We start from the raw sequence: 18394 nt of genomic DNA on the forward strand, positions 1-18394 counted from the left end.
CGACGCCCGACGTCAAGTCCCCCGCGACCCGTCCCCTCTACAGCAGCAAGCTCGGCGACCAGCGAGCGAGGACCTCAGACGCAGTGCCGGCCACTTCGACCAGCCAGCAGAACAGGTGTGTCTCATTCCTGCCCCTTCAAACACACGTCTTTGCCCTCAATAAGACCCCAAGCCTTACGGCAGCCGCACACCGATGCAACAGTTGAACAGACCCCCCGTCCTCACGCCTGCCCATCCTCCCATCCTGTCAGACCCCTTAGACCTTGGATCCACCTGTATCTTTCTTCCCCTTCCTCCCATTCATTGCCATGCTCTTACCCGCTTGACGGACTCTACAGTAGACTGACAATCCGCACAGACAGTCTGCCCCTCCTGTCCAGCAAAAGGCCTGGACTTCGGCTAAGAACCCCATTACCGGCCAGTCCGCCAGACCGCAAAACAACTTCAGCTCACAGGACAAGAAATCCGTGACCAGCTCCCTTCGCGAGGTTCGTTTTTGCTTGTTGTTTTTGTTCCCCTTTTTCGATGACATAGCTCCTTGGCGGTCCCTACTCCCCTAGCCCCAAGCTGCTCCACCATGGCCGCCGTCCACGATAGCGAATGTCACTTGCGCCATGTACACAGTCTGACGCTTACTCTTTTCATCTCCAGGGCCAACGAGTACGCATTACCCTCGCTAACGGCTCCGAGTTCGAGGGTACTTATGCCAACACCCAAGACCCCAACACCTGCCGCCTGACTACGGTAACGCAGAAGAAGCTGCCCAACTCGGCCGAAATGAACGGAGCTCCTAGAAAGGAGCAAGGAACCATGACGTTCCAGAAGAAGGACATCGTTGACGCGGGTCCTCTCCTGATCAACAACCTTGGCAAATCAGACGGCAAGCCTACCAACGGTATGAAGATTCAGGCCCGCTTGTTTGTTCCTTCTAACATGGCTATCTCATAGGCAACCGCTCGTCCTTCCGTACTGATGCCGCCATCTCCAACTCTCGCTTCGGAAATGAGCGGACTCTGCACCGCTGGGTGCCCGATTCTACCGATGGGCTTGATGATAGCTTGGAGAAGACCAACACTTCTGGTACCTGGGATCAGTTCGCTGCGAATGAGCGCCTCTTCGGTCTCAAGACCGACTATGATGAGAACATCTATACCACGACCATCGACAAGAGCCACCCTCAGTACAAGGAGCGCATGGCCGCTGCCGAACGCAAGGCCCGTGAGATTGAGCGAAGCGCCCCGGTTACCGCACACGTTGCCGAGGAGCGTGTCATGGACTTCCAGGGCGGAGATGATCGTGACGAGGAAGACAAGTAAGTCACAGGTGTCAAGAGAATCGGGCATTAGGGCCGGCTAACGAATGAAACAGGTACAGCGGTGTTCGGAGACAAGACTTGCCTCCCCTGTCTGGCGGCCGAGAGAACAAGTACACGCCTCCTGCTCGGCGTGCTCCGGCTGCGCACTCTACCGTCAAGGGTGCTCCTGTAGACCCGGCTATCATCTCGTCTCAGTTGAAGGCACCCCCGCAGAAGCAACCTGCGCAGACTGTGGCTGATGTCAAGAGTGTGGCTGATGTCAAGAGCTCCGTCCAACCGACGAAGCCATCGCCCGCACCTACCAGCACCACCGCGGACTCAAAGGTCGAGTCTAAGCCGGATGTGAAGACAGCTGAGGTCAAGGCTGTTGACGCAAAGGCTACCGACAAGAGCGCGGCTCCGGCTCAGGCCGCGGTTAGTACTACAGCGACTGCACAGACCCTTAGCAGCAAGCAGCAGGGAATTGAGCAAAGACTTCTAACTTCGTTCAAGGAATTCGCAAACATTCAACGCGGCAGTGCCTTGTCTGCCCAGAGGGCCAAGAACAAGGCAGACAAGGAGGTCAGGTTGAATGACCTCAGAAAGTTCTATCACGAGTTCAAGCTCTCAACCCCGGTGCCATCTGACCTTATTTCTATCATTGCCAAGGACCCAGCAAAGCAGAAGGAGATCCAGGAGAAGGCGTTGAAGAACGCCCAGGAAATGGCCAAGATCAAGGCTGAGCAGGCTGCTTTCAAGGCGAAGGAGGCCAATGCCGCCAAGGAGGGTGCAAGCAAGACCACTACCGAGCAAACCAGCTCGGCAACTACTACCACGGCCGATACCCGTACCGCGTCGCGCCCGACTGCCCCTCAGCACTCTAGTTCGGCTGGCGGCGTTCCGAGCCGTCACCAGGGACAGCGCAACTCTTACCAGCATCCCCAGGCGGCTTATCACCAGCCATACACCCGCGGAAACCGCCCGCCTCCTCACATGTCCCAGAGCCAGCAGACGGGCAACCTGTCTCAGCGCCTCCGAAATGTTGAGCAGCACAAGATGCAGCATCCCCACATGGGCCAGCATCCTCAGGGCCCTGATATGCGTCTCGCCCCCACCGGCCCTGCTAACAATGGAGACCCTTCCTTTGCTCGTCGCACCAGTGGTGTCCCACCGCCCACTAAGCAGTTCAACCCTCTGATCCATGAGTTCAGACCTGGCGCCACCCCATTCGCCCCTGCCTTTAGCCCTGCTGGACCGAGCCAGGCTTCGAGCCCCCGCGCGTCGGTCAACAACGTTGTCGTCGAGCCTGCGGGCGCTTCAGCTCTTCCTCCTGGAAAGCTGATCAGGCGCAAGACCAAGAACGTGGACCCCAAGAAGTGCAATATCTTGGCCTTCTTGGAGAAGGAAGAGAAGCCATCCATGCATTCTCACGCTGTGAGATGGGAGGAGAATGGTGCCCTCCGTCCGGCTTACGAGACCCCGCCGACTTGGCGCCAGGCCGATCCTCAGAACGAAAAGGCTGACTTTACGATGAACATGACTTACACTGAGTACATGGAGAGATACCCGGTTCCGAGCACCGTCAATGCCACCCCTAACCCGTCTCACGCGCTGCCCCAGTTCCACCATCAGCACCAGCTGCCCATCCACATGCAGCATGGTGCGCAGAATCTTGCCCCGAGGCAGTCGCCTCACATGCCACCTATGCCGATGCAGCCAGGCCAGCATGGACATGCCCCTCATGTCCCTTTCACGGCTCCTGACGATCACAGGATGATGCACTCGAACTCCCAACAGTCGTTTGCGTCGCCTAGAATGGGACATGCGGCCATGGTCTATCCCCAGGGTACTCCCGGACAGTTCCAGTACAGCCAGCCGATGATGCAGCCCTACATGCCTGGCGGCGCACCTCAGATGGGGCCATTCCGCAGCTTCTCCAACAACCCCCAGTTCATGCCCCAGCAGCAACACCACATGGGGGGTCCCGTTATGATGCAACCGCAGTTCATCCCGGGACCAAATGGCGCTCTGATGGCAGCTGGTCCTCAGGTCCAGATGTATCCTGGGCATCCTCAATTCATCCCGGCTGGCGGTGTTCCCCCTCAGCCCATGAACGGGACGAACGGATATCCTAGCCCGGGCCGCCCAGCGGCACCCATGATGGTGCACCAGGGCTCGCAGCAAGGACAGCCGGGTGTTTATGGAATGAGCCCTGCTGTTCAGTACCAGCAGCCTGCCTTTGTGGCTCAACAGCAGCCCCAGGGCAAGTTCCCTAACCAGCGGGCTCAATGAGAGCGCGCTGGCCGCCAGCATGTCACGTCAACTGGGTGACTGCAGTGGGATTGCTGATGGCCACTGCCTTGTTGGATTATGAACTGCTCCTTCGGGCCTGGCAGGAAATGGGGGTGTTATGTCGGGCTTGATAGAGGATGAAGTCGCCAAGCCAGCCATTCAAGTCGAGCCAGGTTGGTCGGTCAACCTTCTGTGAGCAAGCAGAACGATACAAGGTGATGTATAGCGTCGCCTTGTCGAACAGTGGCTCGAGCGATGCAACTACGCAGGGTGGGTGGCAGGCGTGAGAAGAGATTAACAACCAAACAACCAGAAAGGCAATACACGACAACTACCACCACAATTAGCCTTTGCTTGCCTTTCATTAAAGCTACTGGAAGAAGCTCACCTGAGAGCGAACCATTAATAATCTCTTTAAAAGCCATTTATATAGTCCTTCCTTCACTTGAAAGTGTGCTTTACCCATCGACCTTCGGCCACGCCATCTTACCACACCACACACACACTACTATGAATTACTGTTGGACTTGGTCCTCTAACTCCTTGCCAAGCTATATGTTCTTGCTCGAGAGTGTAGCGGAGTCAAGTTCACACCACAATTGGCTATCCACATCTATTCAGTAAAGCAGCTTTCAGGTGACGGAAGGAGTACCAGGGGAAGAGATGGACGCGTCGTCACGAGAGACGAAGAACAAGGAGAACCAAAACGTCAGCAAACGGCTGGCTCTGACCCTCGCTGCTGATGAATCCCATCGGTACCGGGGTAATACGTTATGAACAAGGAAGGATACGGGTGCGGTTTGTCTGCTGCTTTAGGGGCAAGTGGGCAGATAGGCCGACATCGATGAAGTGTTGAAGGAGAATTTCAGAGCAGGGATATTTATGTTATCGGAGATGCGAGAGTGATGACTCGCAGAGGAAGAAGAAGATACGTCTGGTATCAAAATGCTGCCAGGCCACACAACACGGCATGGCGTAGCATATGGCTAGCAAGCATATAAGCACGCTGTGGGTGGAAGGAGAGGGGGTGGTGAAGAGGGAAGGAGAAGGGGGATTAGTGCTACATAGCTAGCATAGCATCAATGAAGCGAGTAAGGTTATATCGATGGAACGAACTATAAGTGAATTGAAGCCGTGAAGAAAAAGCGACACGATCAAGAAAGTTCGACCGAAAAATTAGTGGTACCGAGCTTGGTTGATATGATGATTGCAAGAGAACCTTGAGCAGACATGATAACAACATAGCACGGCATACGGACAATGCAAGAAAGACACAGATCCAGCTTGTCTTTTACTGCTGAACGCCGTTATTTGCCCCTCGGACCCGAGCATACGCACTCAAGCGGGCAGTCTACGTTGACGTTGACAGCTGCTGGTTTCCGTCCGCTTGGGACAAACATGAGGAGAGGAGAGATGATTTGTGCTACAAGGACGTGGCACCTCCGATGCGCTGATTGATGAAGCCACGGAAGATCGTGAGTAACATCATGCTGCCTGAGCGGGTGACTTCGAAATTTCGGGACTCGAGTTCTTGAGAAGCAGCGATGGGAGGGGAATGGTGATGTTTGCTTGGGTGACTCAGGGGGGATTGATTGATAACGATGGTGCAGTGGTGTTGACGACTTATGCTGCTTGCTCAAGTTGTATGATTGCTTTTCAGTTAGAGATAGCTTGGGGAAACCAGTGTCCGCTTTTGCTACTGGCTGGTCACATATAATACCCCTTTTTGCTTGTGTGTGCTTGCTTTGTTTGGTGATTGCCTGTTTTTGTTTAGGCTGTGGGCTCTTCGTTGCTTTTTCCCTCCCTCACTTGGTCCAAAAAAATCGGGATTGTGAGTTGTAAGTTGTGGCTTTCTTTCTATACCTACTTACCAGGCTCGCTAGGTGACTGGTCAACGGGGGGAGCTAGCTATGTTTGCTCCATGAGGCTCAAGCTTGTCAATGGCCATTGTTTTCAACGATTCAGCCTCCAATTGACGTCGACGTCTTCTACGTACCCCTTTCTCGGGCCTCCCCACAATCTCACATTCGATGCATGCATCTCCTCGGACCCCACGCTGTGTGATCTCCATGCGATGTGACTGCCTTTATATGCAGTTTGAGATATTTGAGTCGTTGAGAGAGAGTGCATGATCTGAAACTGGAGTATCTTTTTGTAGATATGTTTTGATGGGGGGGACTCATGAGAGAGTTTCTATCACTCGATGAACTTGTGGTTTGTTTCGATATTCTGGGGAAGTACTCAGAAGTACTGGCAGTACTTACGTTTAGTTCGAGTACGGTTGACTCAAAGCACTGGCGATACATACATCGACTGGTTCTTACCTAAGAATTGTAAGGAAGGTGAGGATGATGAATGAGTTACCTACTGGCGGTCTTTAACCAAAGCCATGTTTCGACATCACGCATCTAGTTTTGAGAATCTTCGATTGCAATTGATGACTGGGTAGCTATGTCGAAAACTGGAACCTAGTCATGAACAGCGACGAACAATATGGCAGAAGGAGAATATGAATGATACGGTCTTTGAAGATATAGAGAACCAGAGACAAGACAAGACGAGCTGACGATGACCCATGGTTTTGAAAAGACCAATTTCAGTTGAAGGTGCCTGCCTCTATCATACATACTAATAAGCTCCCCAAACAGCATGAGACACCTCGGCCCCATTCCCCATCAGTTTTATGAAGGTGACCCTTGAAAGCAGAGCTGAGCTCACCGAAGACCCAACTGGCCCCCGGCACGCAACCCCGAGACAGAAGGAAGCAATACTCCTCCATATCAAATCCCAAATCACCAAACAATGGGTAACGACATAAGTCCGCTTAGCCAACAAAATAATCTGAAAGTGGCACAAAGCGGGCGGGAATCCCAATGCCACACCATCGGGCGCAGAGGACTTCTACGTAGGCATTTCGTACTCGACGGTCTAGACGCCCGTGACACATTAGTAGTTAGTGACTTGAGACTTGAGACTCGAGGGGAGGAAGCCTTTTTCCGTTGTTCACTGTCACCATCCTTTTCGTCGTTCTCGCATGGTGGTATGTAGTCCGTGGGCGGGTGTTACTGCCACTTACTTGGTGGCGCCCACAGACAAAACTGCGTTGCGTTGCGGTGCGGTGCGAGTATTGGTTTGGTTCGGTCGAAATGGAGAGTATCAATGGGTTAGGTTGAGTATGAATCAAGTCGAAGGAGCAATGGAAGACGAGATTAGCCGAGTGCGGTGGTTGTGGTTGTATCGACTCGCGATGCCATACCAACCAACACCAACGGCCAAACGGACGAACGTATCAGGTCTGACTGACGTATACTAAGAAATAAGAAAGAGATCCGATCGATTCGATGCTTCGATGCTTCGATCTTTCCCCGCGTTACTACCACACATGTTACCTAGGGATGCTGATAGGTAATGTAGGTAAGGCATCTAGTGTAAGCATCTGACTTGAGTGACTGAGTGACGATGCGATGAGTGCGGGGGTGGGTATCACGACATGCCCACCTACCTACCCAGTTGGCCAGTTGATGATGCTATGTACAGAAGATGGAAGATGACTTGCATGAGTTGGTAGCAGGTAGCAAGTAAAAGCTTCTGGTGCGGTGAGACGGGTAAGTAACGTAGTGTAGGTATGGTATGTAGCTGCAATGGTCTGTCGTGAATCGTGGAAATAGTATTGTCGATGGTACCCTATCCCATACCATACCAAGCATACCATGATGCCCAGCACTGCTGCCGCAATATAAAGTACGTGCAGGCAGTGATTCCTATTCTTGGGACTCTCTCTCACTCCCGCCAACAAGGGAGCATTTGCAGCAAGGTAAGGATTTTAGATAGAATGCTGCTTCCCGATGTCAAGCAAGCAGTTGTAAGCTTAGCGTCGTATACAGACAGCACTGACTGTGTGTATTTCGAGCCAACATTCCATCGTTCCAACGTTCCAATTCAATTCCACCAGATCCGAAAAGATCCAACTTTGGAATCTGGGAGGGCAATTGAACAATATCGCGCCTTTTCGATGAATGTCACTCCCTTCCAATTCAATTGGATGACTGGAATAATTCTCTGCAAGTCTCAATTGCCGTCCCGCCAATCGTCCCGTCCCTCTTTTGAAAGGTGAAACACGCGCGCGAGGGCGCCGGTGATAGGTACCACTCTATTAGACCTTGCATTATTGGCAAAGGTTAGGGTCTCCCTCTCAAGTTTCGCAACTTTCGCGAGTGTTGACAAGTCTCGCAAGATCCAATGTGGCTTAGTAGGTACGTAGTAGAAAGGAAAAAAATGTCCGAGGCGCGAGCTAGAATTACGGGATAGAAGTTCATGCGTTTCTTTTGTTTCCATGACCTTGCCTATTGGAGAAGCTACCTAGGGAAAGCTAGGGAAGCTTGACTTGAGCTTTGAGCTTAGTTGAAAATCAGAAGCAAGCTGTGGGAACTCTCTCTGGGCAGCAACACCACCTCGGTGTGCAACTTGATCATTGTTGTGAACATGTGCTGCTGTGTTGTCTGTCTGTGTGAACATATGTGCCGCCGTGTTGTCTGTCTGTGTGAACATATGTGCCGCCGCCGCCAGGGGTCGGACAGGGAATCCCGTTCGGGAAGGAGGGGGGATTTGTACTTGGTAACACGGACAGTGTCTCCTGAGTTGTGAGTGCAGTGTAGGACAGAAAAGGGAATCCTTCCCGTCGTTGTGGTGTCGTTGTGGTACATCTCGAGGTTGAGATGAGGTTTTACAGGCGCTATTTTTTGCCATACCTACGATAGCAAAAAGCGCACATAAATCATCATTTTTCTTTGCATCGTGGGTTTGATGCGCTGGTGATTTGGTCTGTCATCTGGTGCTGTGTTGTGCTGTGGTATGACACTTTCACGAGGTAGAGGTGAAGGGCTGGCCGGCCCCCCTTTAGTCGTTGAGATGGTGGTGTTCGTCCCTTGTTGAAGTCTTGAGCCTCCATTCCAGTGAAAGGACGGCGGTAGTAACCACCCATCTCCTCTTTTTGCACTTGTTCATGATCCTTCTCCCCGTGCCCCCGTCACGTCGTCGTATCCTCTCCACCTTTTGATATGATAAGGGTTCGAAGACATGAAACCGAAAACCTGGGGTCGAGGACGGGAGCTGAAGGCACTGCTGGAACTTGGCCGGACCGCGTGCTGAAAGCCAGGGCTACCTTGACTCCAGACTCCATCCAGAGTGGTGGCCTCAGCTAGCGGCTGAATGCGCCTCACACAGCCACTTTTCTGCGTCATGGCATTGATTCGGGATACGACTGGTTCGGGATCTGGATGATTCTGTTCTTTTTTGTCTCCCCTGTTTGTGTCACACCGCACAGCGACTTTTTTTTTGCTCTCTCTTTCTTTTTCTCTGTTTGCTGGGAAAAGGAAAAAGCAGTATTTGCGATTGCGTACGTTTGGGCGGTGACGGTGACTCTGTTGTTGGATACGCCGCTTGCCGCGGCAGCCATGAGTTGTCCTGCCATGTCTGGTGGATGAATGATCCCGTCAAACAGGTACCTACAGATACTCCCAAGGGCCATTGAGGGCTATAATCCGCTATAATGGGAATACGGGCGTAGAAACAACGTCTCGGTTGATCATCCGGCCATGAGCGATTGCTCCGCGGCTAGATGCTTCAGAATCCGAGTGATGGTGGCAGTGGTTGCCGGTTGAAGTGTCGATACTGGCTCCCGTTCGTCCAAGTCCGCTGTCGTCCCTGTGGTTCCAGTGGTCCCTGCCGATCATCCTCCCACCGGCGGCGTCCTTAGACAAGTGACTTGCTTCTGGACCATGGCGTGCTATGTATCCACTCCCCGGGCCTCCCATCCACTGAATACAGAGTGAGGGATCAACACAGCCCGGGGATATGGGATATGGACGGGCATCATGGGTCATGTTATGATGGCCTCTTATGAATGGCGGACAGAGCGGGATGGCATGATTTGGGAGGTCTTGGGACTCGTCAACAACTCGCGGATGGCCATCGGAGGACGAGCCCACGGACCACTTGTGGACCACCGCTGTTCTGGTCGTCCGAGGGTTTGGCCGTCTTGACAGGTGAAGCTCACCAATAGGGACCAATAGGAACACCGGACGGGCCTTCAAGATGTCGCTCTGCGGAGGCGTGGCACAGGCCTTTTCATGCGTGCGAGTCTAGCGAGGAAGGGCGAGTGTTTCAGAATGAGAGAAGGAGGGAAGTGGATTCTCTGGAGGCCCTTCGGTTCGGGCGGCTCCATACCAGCTGGCTCCACCGGCTGCCACGCTGTCCCGGCCAATCACAAACGACAAAGGACCGCCAGCTGTTGATGCAGCGTCAGCGTTTCCAGGTTGGACCATCACCCAAAAAGCCAGGCACCAAAGCAGCGGGATTGGATCATTGGATGCTGCATGCCGCTGACCCGACTGCTCACTGCGTCTGCTGCCGCTGCTACTGCACCACTGCCGCTGAGCCCGCGCCTGTTCTTTTTTATCCTTTCGCGCTTTGAGGGATCGACAACCGGTAACAACGGCTGACAACGGTGAATGACCAGTCGCAGCCCAAAGAACGGCAGTCACGTTGACCAAGGGCCCCATGGGGGACGTACGTCTCGTCTCATCAGTCTCATCAGTCTCATCAAGAAGAGGTCTCTATCAAGTGATGGTCCACCACCACGGTCGAACACGTACGGTTGAACATTACACGATCACACATATCGAAGCAACACGGCATCACAAGCCATTCACTGGACAGGAGCCAGGACAACAGTGTATCACCGGCCGTCATTCACCCGCCCACTCACACACTTGCGGCCATATCTTCCAAATACGGCAACCCTAGGAGATCTCCGCGAGATTTCCAGAAGCCAAACCCAAAAAGCTTGATCCAGAGTGGCCATTTCATCACGAGCGAGCGAGTTGCTCTACCGAGAGTGTAGACCACTCAGCGTCGTCAGACGGCGTGGTACCCGCAGTGACAAGACCCCAAGGTGGAGGGTTGTGTGGAAAATGCAGGGGGGGCACACGAGGTTCGCAGGCCGGACAGGGGATGTAAACATTGGGCTACACTAGATCCGCCGAGTGGGTGTCCAGTGGGTGTCCAGTGGGTGCCCAGTGGGTGGCGTTCGAAACAAAAAAAGGTACCTGCATGGTGCGCTACCGGCAACGGCCCCTCCCACCCAATCGACTCCAGACGAACCGACAGCTGGGAAACATAAAAGTCATCCAACTCCCCGATACACTTCACCATCCCAACTCGACGATCACGGCACTCCCTTACACGTCTTCTCTCTCTTCGACTTTAAGTCTGTCCTTATTGTCACCACCCCGTCAAGGGATTTCAAAAACCTCTTTCTCTACATTCCAGTCCTGTTCGGCTCTTCAGCCATTGTCTCAGCGTATCACTAGCCTGGTGCTTGACTACGACCTTTCGTCCTGACTCAGACAACCCATTCTTCAGACGAACCATTCACACAATACCTGATTAGCCACCATACAGAACGGCACGGCCTTATTCATTCCTTCTTATTGTTCACTTGCGTCAATAGCATAGAGCAGTGCTCATCTATCGACCCGGCAACCATATCAACTCCCAAGACTCGTGCAACTCACTCTCTCTCACAAAAACACTCGACAACAAGACTTCGACTTTACACACTCCCTCAACGAGAAAAGAAGAACAACTAGATCAACCATCAAAATGATGTACAACACCTTCACCACCGGCCTCGTGGCTACCCTGCTTGCAGGTGCCCAGATCGCCTCCGCCCACATCGAAATGTCCTACCCTCCCCCCTTCAGGTCCAAGTTCAACCCCAACGCCAACCCCGGCAGCATCGACTACTCCATGACCGCTCCCCTCAAGGATACCGGCGCCGACTATCCTTGCAAGGGCTACCAGGTCGACTTTGGTACTCCTTCCGGCAAGAGCGTTGCTACCTTCGTTCCCGGACAGACCTACAACATGACCACTGCCGGCACTGCCACCCACGGCGGCGGTTCTTGCCAGCTCTCTCTCAGCTACGACAAGGGCGCTTCCTTCACTGTCATCGAGTCCTACATTGGTGACTGCCCTCTTGCTGGCAAGTACGACTTCACCATCCCCGCCGATACTCAGCCCGGCGAGGCCATCTTTGCTTGGACCTGGCACAACAGAATCGGCAACCGCGAGATGTACATGAACTGCGCTCCCGTCACCATCGCTGCTAATAACAAGCGTGAGGTTGCCGGCGCCGCTTTCTCCACTCGCCCTCAGATCTTCGTCGCCAACATCGGTAACGGCTGCAAGACCGACGAGAACTTTGACGTCCAGTACCCCCAGCCCGGCCCTAATGTGGTTAACGCTCCGGGTGCTCCCCTCAAGGGCCCTGAGGGAACCTGCGGTGCCTCTGCTGCTCCTGCTGCTGGCTCTGGCTCTGGCTCTGGTTCCGGTTCTGGCTCTGGCAGCGGTGCCTCCAGCTCCAGCTCGGTTGCTGCTGCTCCCATCACCACCAGCGCTCCCGCTCAGACCAGCGCTGCTGCTGGCGGTAACCCCGGCGGTATCTTCATCACTGCTCCCTCGGTCGGTTCCGACCAGGGCGGCATCTTCCTCCCCTCCGCCACCGACATTGTCAACGCCCCTAGCTCCAGCGCCGCCGCTGTCGTGAGCTCCGCCTCTGTTTCCGCTCCCGCTGTCGCCACCTCTGCTCCCACCGTCGCTACCACCCAGGCTCCCATTCAGACCACCCTCCAGAGCATCGCCAAGCCCAGCGCCACCGTCGTCGTCAGTGCTCCCGCTCCTATTGCGACCGGCACCACTCCCGGCAACGGCTCTACTGTTGGCGCCTACGCTGTCGGCGCTGCCTGCACCTCCGAGGGCGCCTGGAACTGCATCGCCGGCACTTCCTTCCAGCGCTGCGCCAGCGGCGCCTGGTCCGCCGTCATGCAGATGGCTGCCGGCACCAGCTGCTCCGCCGGCGAGAGCGCCCAGCTCAAGATGATCGCCAAGAGGCACCTCGCCAACGGCCCCAAGCTTGGTCGCTACCAGAGGCGTCACGCTCACCTCTCCAACTAAGGAGTCAACATTTTAGAGGAGTGGACAGCACAGCACAAGATGATACCCCACATCTAAAACACCTATCTTCCGTTTGTTTTGTTTTTTTTTATCTTGAAATATTCAGATTTTTAGTCAGCTAGCTGGCTATTTTTCACCTTTTTGCCGATCTCTGATCGAATTCAAACTTCAATTCGCACATTCTTTTTTGCCGCAAGTTTATATAAACCCGTATTACACCTGGCAAGTTGTACTTGGATAGGTTGTATACTTTTTTTCAAAACCCAATTTCTTTCTGAATATTACAAAATCAAGACATCTCGAACAAACAAACAACGGGAATTTTGGACATGTGTGGTGGCAGTTGTAGTAGCAGAAGGAAGTGGTTGGCTAGACGAGCAAGACAACATTTTATGACAAGGCGTTTTCGATTTCAATTTTTCACGTTATGATGACACAAACAAAGGGAGGCACAGCTGGCTTGGCTTGTTGATGACGATACCAAACGGACTAAGGAGAAAAAAAGGGAAACTCGGATAGGAATCATCTGGCTGGGCGGGATGGATGGATGGATTCACTCGTTTCGGTGTACATAGATAGACTAGGATAGGCAAAAAGCAACTTTTGCATTCATTTACGAGAACCAAACCTAGAGGTACCTACGTGATGCTCACTGGTGAATTTCAACTTCTTGGACTACATGAAGAGTGAATGACTGGTTCAGAACGACTTGCACGGATATAACAGACCACACTAACTGAACTGAAGATTAGATTTTCCCCATATCCCCACTAGCGATGTGCCGATTTTAAGGTCTTGGGTGGATGACTGGCTGTCCGTGATCCGGGCGGAGATAAGTAGACCTGCCGGGCCCGGGCCGGTGGTTCAGCATATCTACAAACCACCAATCTGGTGACCGCGAAGGTATCTTTGCAATTCGGTTAAGAACTGTAAATGACGACGCCCACAAAATCCCATGAGGTCTCATCAGGTCTCATCACGGGCCGTGCCTTGGTCACCAATGAGTGGTGTTGGACAGGATGGTGTTTACTTCCCCTCACCATTACTGAGGAACTAGAGTAAACTAGAACGAATGGAACTCGCCAATCGATGATTGAGGCCGGCTTGCTGCTCTAAGGTTTGAAACCGTTCCTGACGTTGGAGGAAGGTGTGATGGCAGCTCCTTCCATACTTTCTTGACCATCAGACAGTCTAGGTAAGTACGAATCGGATATCGACCGTAGCTTCCTTTCGTCACCGCAATGGATGGAGGAGGAACACGGAGATTACTACTCAAAGTGGCTCTATTACATCTTCTAGAACCCCATCATTACTAGATGTACTTAACCGGACAGGCTTCCGGTTGCCAACCATCGCCAACGACGAATGTCGTTTGAACGAATCTCCAGAACATCCATCCTACAATATCCCTCATAATATCGACCAGCATAGATAGATAGCACGACCAATAACAACCAGTAGTAGAGTAGATGCCAAATCGTAGTGTACCTAGCTTGGAGACACCTTATCCCGGACTGGACTGGAAGAGCACTCACTCCATCACCAAACCAGGTGAACGAACGACTGTGAACGAACAATTGATGGGCGATGGATGGCATCAAATGAGTCAGGTCTAAAGGTATCATATGTAGGTAGGTAGCTTGTGACCATGATCAAGCCACTCACTGTGCAAGAGATATTACCTCACCTCGTCATCTCGTCACCTCGTCATCTCGTCATCTTGTTATCTCCCGAGTTACTTACTGTACTCTCGAAGCCAGCCGTCGAGCAAGCATCCATCCGGAAACCTACCTCATCCTGTCACTCACTCACTCACTCATCTTCTAAGTAGCCTTCTAATGGCATTGCATTGAATTACCGTGGATGGTACTTACCTCCAAGAAGTGATGAAGAGATGGGGCTCATCTCCTTCCTTCCCCATAATTCTTCCTATCTTTGAAAAGCTCATAATCTGGGAATTGAGCTTCTATCATGGGTGTTTATTCGTTGGATGGTGTGTGTATCAACCAACCCATAGCTGTGGGCTGCTTATGAGGACATTAAAGGTAAAACGTGTTTTCACATGCTGGAGAGGATGGGATGGATGGGTTTGGCTGGCTAGCGGCACCTCAACACAGCACAGAGCCGAGGGCAAGATGGGTGGGAGATGAAGAAGGGGCTGGCTGTCACGTTCTTGTTCTCACTTGTTCCGTCGGGACACCTCTTTTGGAGGGTCGGTCCTCCGGTCCCCTCAGAGAGAGAGGATGGATGGTTGGAGAGTATTGACGGATGGATGTACAAAGGAAGTACCGTACTACCAGCTTGGTAAATAGAGTGATCAAAGTGACCCGAGTCTAGATCGTCGGGGTCTAGGCGCTCCAGGTAGGTGGGTGACTATTGACAATAGAGGCGAGACACATTCTTTCTGGGTCTTGTACATGACATGACGACATGCTTCAAACCGCTGAGGACAGACCTCCCTCCTTCCGTCACACTTCGTGATACTTACTGGTCAAGTCCACAAGGCAGCCAGGAAACAGTAAGTGAAGCAAAGCGGCAGTCACCCCCCAACAAGAAGGTAAGCATGTTGAAGACTTTGATCTTCCAAGTACCTACTCACCACTTTTCAATGAGGAGTGAAGCGACATGGTAAAGGTGTCGCTACCTGATGTTTAGGAACTTTCTTCGGAGATCTGGACCTCGGGGAGGCTATTGTTAGTTGAATATGAGACAACATTCCCTCCCGGTCTCATATGTATATGCCGGTAGGTATGGCTTAATCGCTGCTGACCGACCTCCTTCTAGTATCACAGCTACTGAGAATAGTCAGCTACCTAGGCGCAGCAGTCACGGTCAATAGCAAGCCGAGCACGTAAGTTAAAGAATTTGAACTGTTTTTGTCTTCCCATTTTAGCAAAAAGAAACCCCATCAACCGTACAGCATCCATCCATCCATCCCAGCCAGGCCTTTTATGTACCCCCCTATACACATCCATCCAGCTAATGTAAACGAATCCGCTCAAACATTACCAACTCCAAATCCCAACCACCTCACTCAAGACTCCTAAGCCTTAACCATAACCTCCTCAAAACTCTCCTCCAAAATCCTCAACCCCTCCTCAATCTCCCCCTCCGTCACCAGCAAACTCGGCACAAACCTGAGCGTATTCGTTCCCGCGGTGATAACCAACAGTCCCCTCTCCCTCGCCGCCTTAATAACCGGCGTAGGATCCTCACTCAACTGCAAGCCAAAAATCAATCCCTTACCTCTGACCTCCTTAATCAAGCTCGGGAACTTTTGCCTGAGCTTCTCAAACCCTTTGACAAAGATCTCGCTCTTGCTCTTGACTCCTTCTTGGAGTCCCTTATCGGCCAACCGACCGACAATGTAATGCGCCAAGCGGCACGCAAGCGGGTTGCCGCCAAAGGTAGTACCGTGGTCGCCGACCTTGATCTTGGAGGCAACGTGCTCGTTGACGATGGTGGCGCCGATCGGGAAGCCGTTACCGATCGCCTTGGCGGTCGTCAGGATGTCCGGGTGGGCTTCCTTGGGCAAGGAGGAGTGCGCCCAGAAGGTTCCCGTGCGGGCCATGCCGCACTGGATCTCGTCGTAGTGCAACAAAGCGCCCACCTCGCGGCAGCGTTTGCCCAGCGCCACCAGAAATTCCTCGGTGGCGGGCATCACGCCGCCCTCACCCTGGATGGGCTCTACGATGACGGAGCAGGTCTTTTCGGTTACCAGCGACGAAATGGAGGCGATGTCGTTGTAGGTGCCCACTTTGAAACCGGGCACCATGGGCGCGAAGGGGGCCTGGTACTTGGGGTTGGGCGTGGCGGAGAGGGAACCCATGGTGCGGCCGTGGAAGGCGTTTTGGAAGGAGACAATTTCGATCTTGGAACCCGAGGGGTCGAGCACCTTGCCGACCTTGCGGGCGAACTTGATGCCGGCTTCGTTGGCTTCGGACCCGGAGTTGCAGATGAAGACGGAGGAGGCGTCGTGCATGCCGCCCGAGGCGATGGTGGATTCGACGAGGAGCTTGGAGAGCGCGCCGGTCCAGGGGTTGTAGTAGAGGTTGGAGGCGTGGACTAGTTCTTGGGCCTGTTGGGAGAGGGATTGGGTGTTAGTCGGTTATCTAGGACACAGGGGGGAGGGTAGAGAGAAGAATGACGCACCTGCTCAGCAATAATCTTGGAAAACTCCTCGTCACAATGACCGAGCGAGTTAACAGCAATACCCGACGTGAAGTCGAGGTACTTGCGGTCCTCCAAGTCCCAGAGGTAGGAGCCCTTGCCCTTGACGAAGACGGGAGGAGGGCGAGAGTAGGTGGTCACCATGTAGGGGACGTGCTCGCGGACCATCTTGCCGCTGGCTGAGTCCTCGGTCGGGTCGGGGTGGGTGAGCTGGCTGGCGGTGGCATAGGAGCGGCGGGCAGCGGCAGCGGCACCGGCGCCGGCGAGGCGGGTGGCAGGCGCCGCGTTGATGGCGGCGACCCGGCGGAGGGCGGTGCGGAAGGCCATGGCGACGGGCGGACGGACGGAGAGGAGCACCGGATGGGAGGGAGGGAGGGAGGGAGATGCAAGAGAGAAGAGGCTCAACCGGTGAGGGAAAGGGTAGATAGCAAAGATTAGGTGGTGGCCGAGGACGGAAAGTCAATTCCCCAGATTAGACAACGTATAAGTGGATTGATTCGCTGGGACGGCCGTGAACGGGATTGACAGGGACGAGAAGACAACGACGATAACAACAAAAGTTCAATTGAAAAGAAGTTATTTACAACGATGCCAACGACAAACATGCGATTGACAAGAATCCAAAGACAAATCAGTCACGCCATGTGTGAGCAACTAAAAACTGCCCCTGGTTATCTTCGTCAGTGTCAGTCACACAGTCATCGTCACAGAAAAAAAGCTCGCTTCGCTAGGATGCGCGCCGCGGGACGGGAGTGGACCGATTTCGGGGTCTCGAAATTTTGGCATGAAGGGAACATGCGACAGTTATCGATAAGATCTTTTCCGCCAATTGTTTTGTCTAAATCCATCAAGGTCCCCCTTATCAGATCCAAGACCAAAAGAGGTCCATCATGGGTGTCCCCGTGTTTGACAAAGATGTCTAGTAGACTTTGGACGCTGGGATTGTTGAGGCTACGATATCGTGGCTTTTGATTCTCTCGACGAAGGGAAGAGGTGAATCCGGATGCACATGATTCTTTAACTTTCCGGCTTGCGGTTCCCAGTTCCAGTCGTCTCGCCGTCCCGTTCAAAGTTGTTGCAGCGAAATGGACATGGGAGCACCGGTCGCGCTGTGCACTGCAGTGACTCAACTCAACTTCGTTCTTCGGTTCAAGCCTCATCCTCATCATCCTCAGCCCCATTGTCATCTCCCTCACCAGACGTGGCTGAGAGAGCACAGCTGACAGCGCCAGCCAGCCTCCTGGCACCTGGCACCTGGCAACTCTCAGTCTGACAACAGGCCGCCAACAGTCCGGCAAAAAACCCACAACCAACCCCACCCAAACTCCCAAAATTTTCACTCGTGCACAGACCCCCTTCTTTTACTGTCAGAAGGGTATAAAACCTCGCCCACCCGGTCCCTCTTTTGCTCTTCTTTTCCTTCTTTTTTTCCTCGCCCTTCGGGGCAATTTGGTCAATTTGAAACGATACAGAGAAGATTAGCATGGCCCCTGCACTAAGGATGACACGCTACTCAAAGAGACGCTGCCAATTTTTTTTTCATTTTTTTTTTTTCACTTTGTCTCTCAGCTCAAGGGTTGGGACATTGGGAAGAAGATGTTTACCTGTTGTTGGGCTGGTGTG

At 53.1% G+C, this 18394-nt stretch overlaps 3 protein-coding genes across 3 annotated transcripts; 2 read left to right on the top strand and 1 right to left on the bottom strand.

The window, feature by feature from the left end:
• Nucleotides 1–403: 403 nt before the first annotated feature.
• On the top strand, nt 404–3714 carry B0H65DRAFT_189804 (uncharacterized protein). The gene is made up of 3 exons (XM_062821626.1): nt 404–895; nt 949–1312; nt 1369–3714. The coding sequence occupies exons 1-3, from the start codon at nt 601–603 to the stop codon at nt 3584–3586; spliced, it is 2877 nt and encodes a 958-aa protein (XP_062681544.1). The 5' UTR covers nt 404–600; the 3' UTR covers nt 3587–3714.
• A 7534-nt stretch (nt 3715–11248) lies between these two features.
• B0H65DRAFT_508737 (uncharacterized protein) lies at nt 11249–13694 on the top strand (the record flags this gene model as incomplete). Its single annotated transcript, XM_062828253.1, has 2 exons — nt 11249–12578; nt 13669–13694. The coding sequence occupies 2 exons, from the start codon at nt 11249–11251 to the stop codon at nt 13692–13694; spliced, it is 1356 nt and encodes a 451-aa protein (XP_062681545.1).
• Nucleotides 13695–15457: 1763 nt separating this feature from the next.
• B0H65DRAFT_465003 (putative acetylornithine aminotransferase precursor) lies at nt 15458–17068 on the bottom strand. The gene is made up of 2 exons (XM_062826782.1): nt 16754–17068; nt 15458–16679 (listed from the first exon to the last, which is right to left on the bottom strand). Exons 1-2 carry the CDS (start codon nt 16937–16939, stop codon nt 15645–15647), a joined length of 1221 nt encoding a protein of 406 aa, XP_062681546.1. The 5' UTR covers nt 16940–17068; the 3' UTR covers nt 15458–15644.
• Nucleotides 17069–18394: the final 1326 nt, after the last annotated feature.

The sequence above is a fragment of the Neurospora tetraspora genome, assembly GCF_033439725.1.
Source record: "Neurospora tetraspora strain CBS 560.94 chromosome Unknown B0H65scaffold_4, whole genome shotgun sequence".
NCBI lineage: Eukaryota > Fungi > Ascomycota > Sordariomycetes > Sordariales > Sordariaceae > Neurospora > Neurospora tetraspora.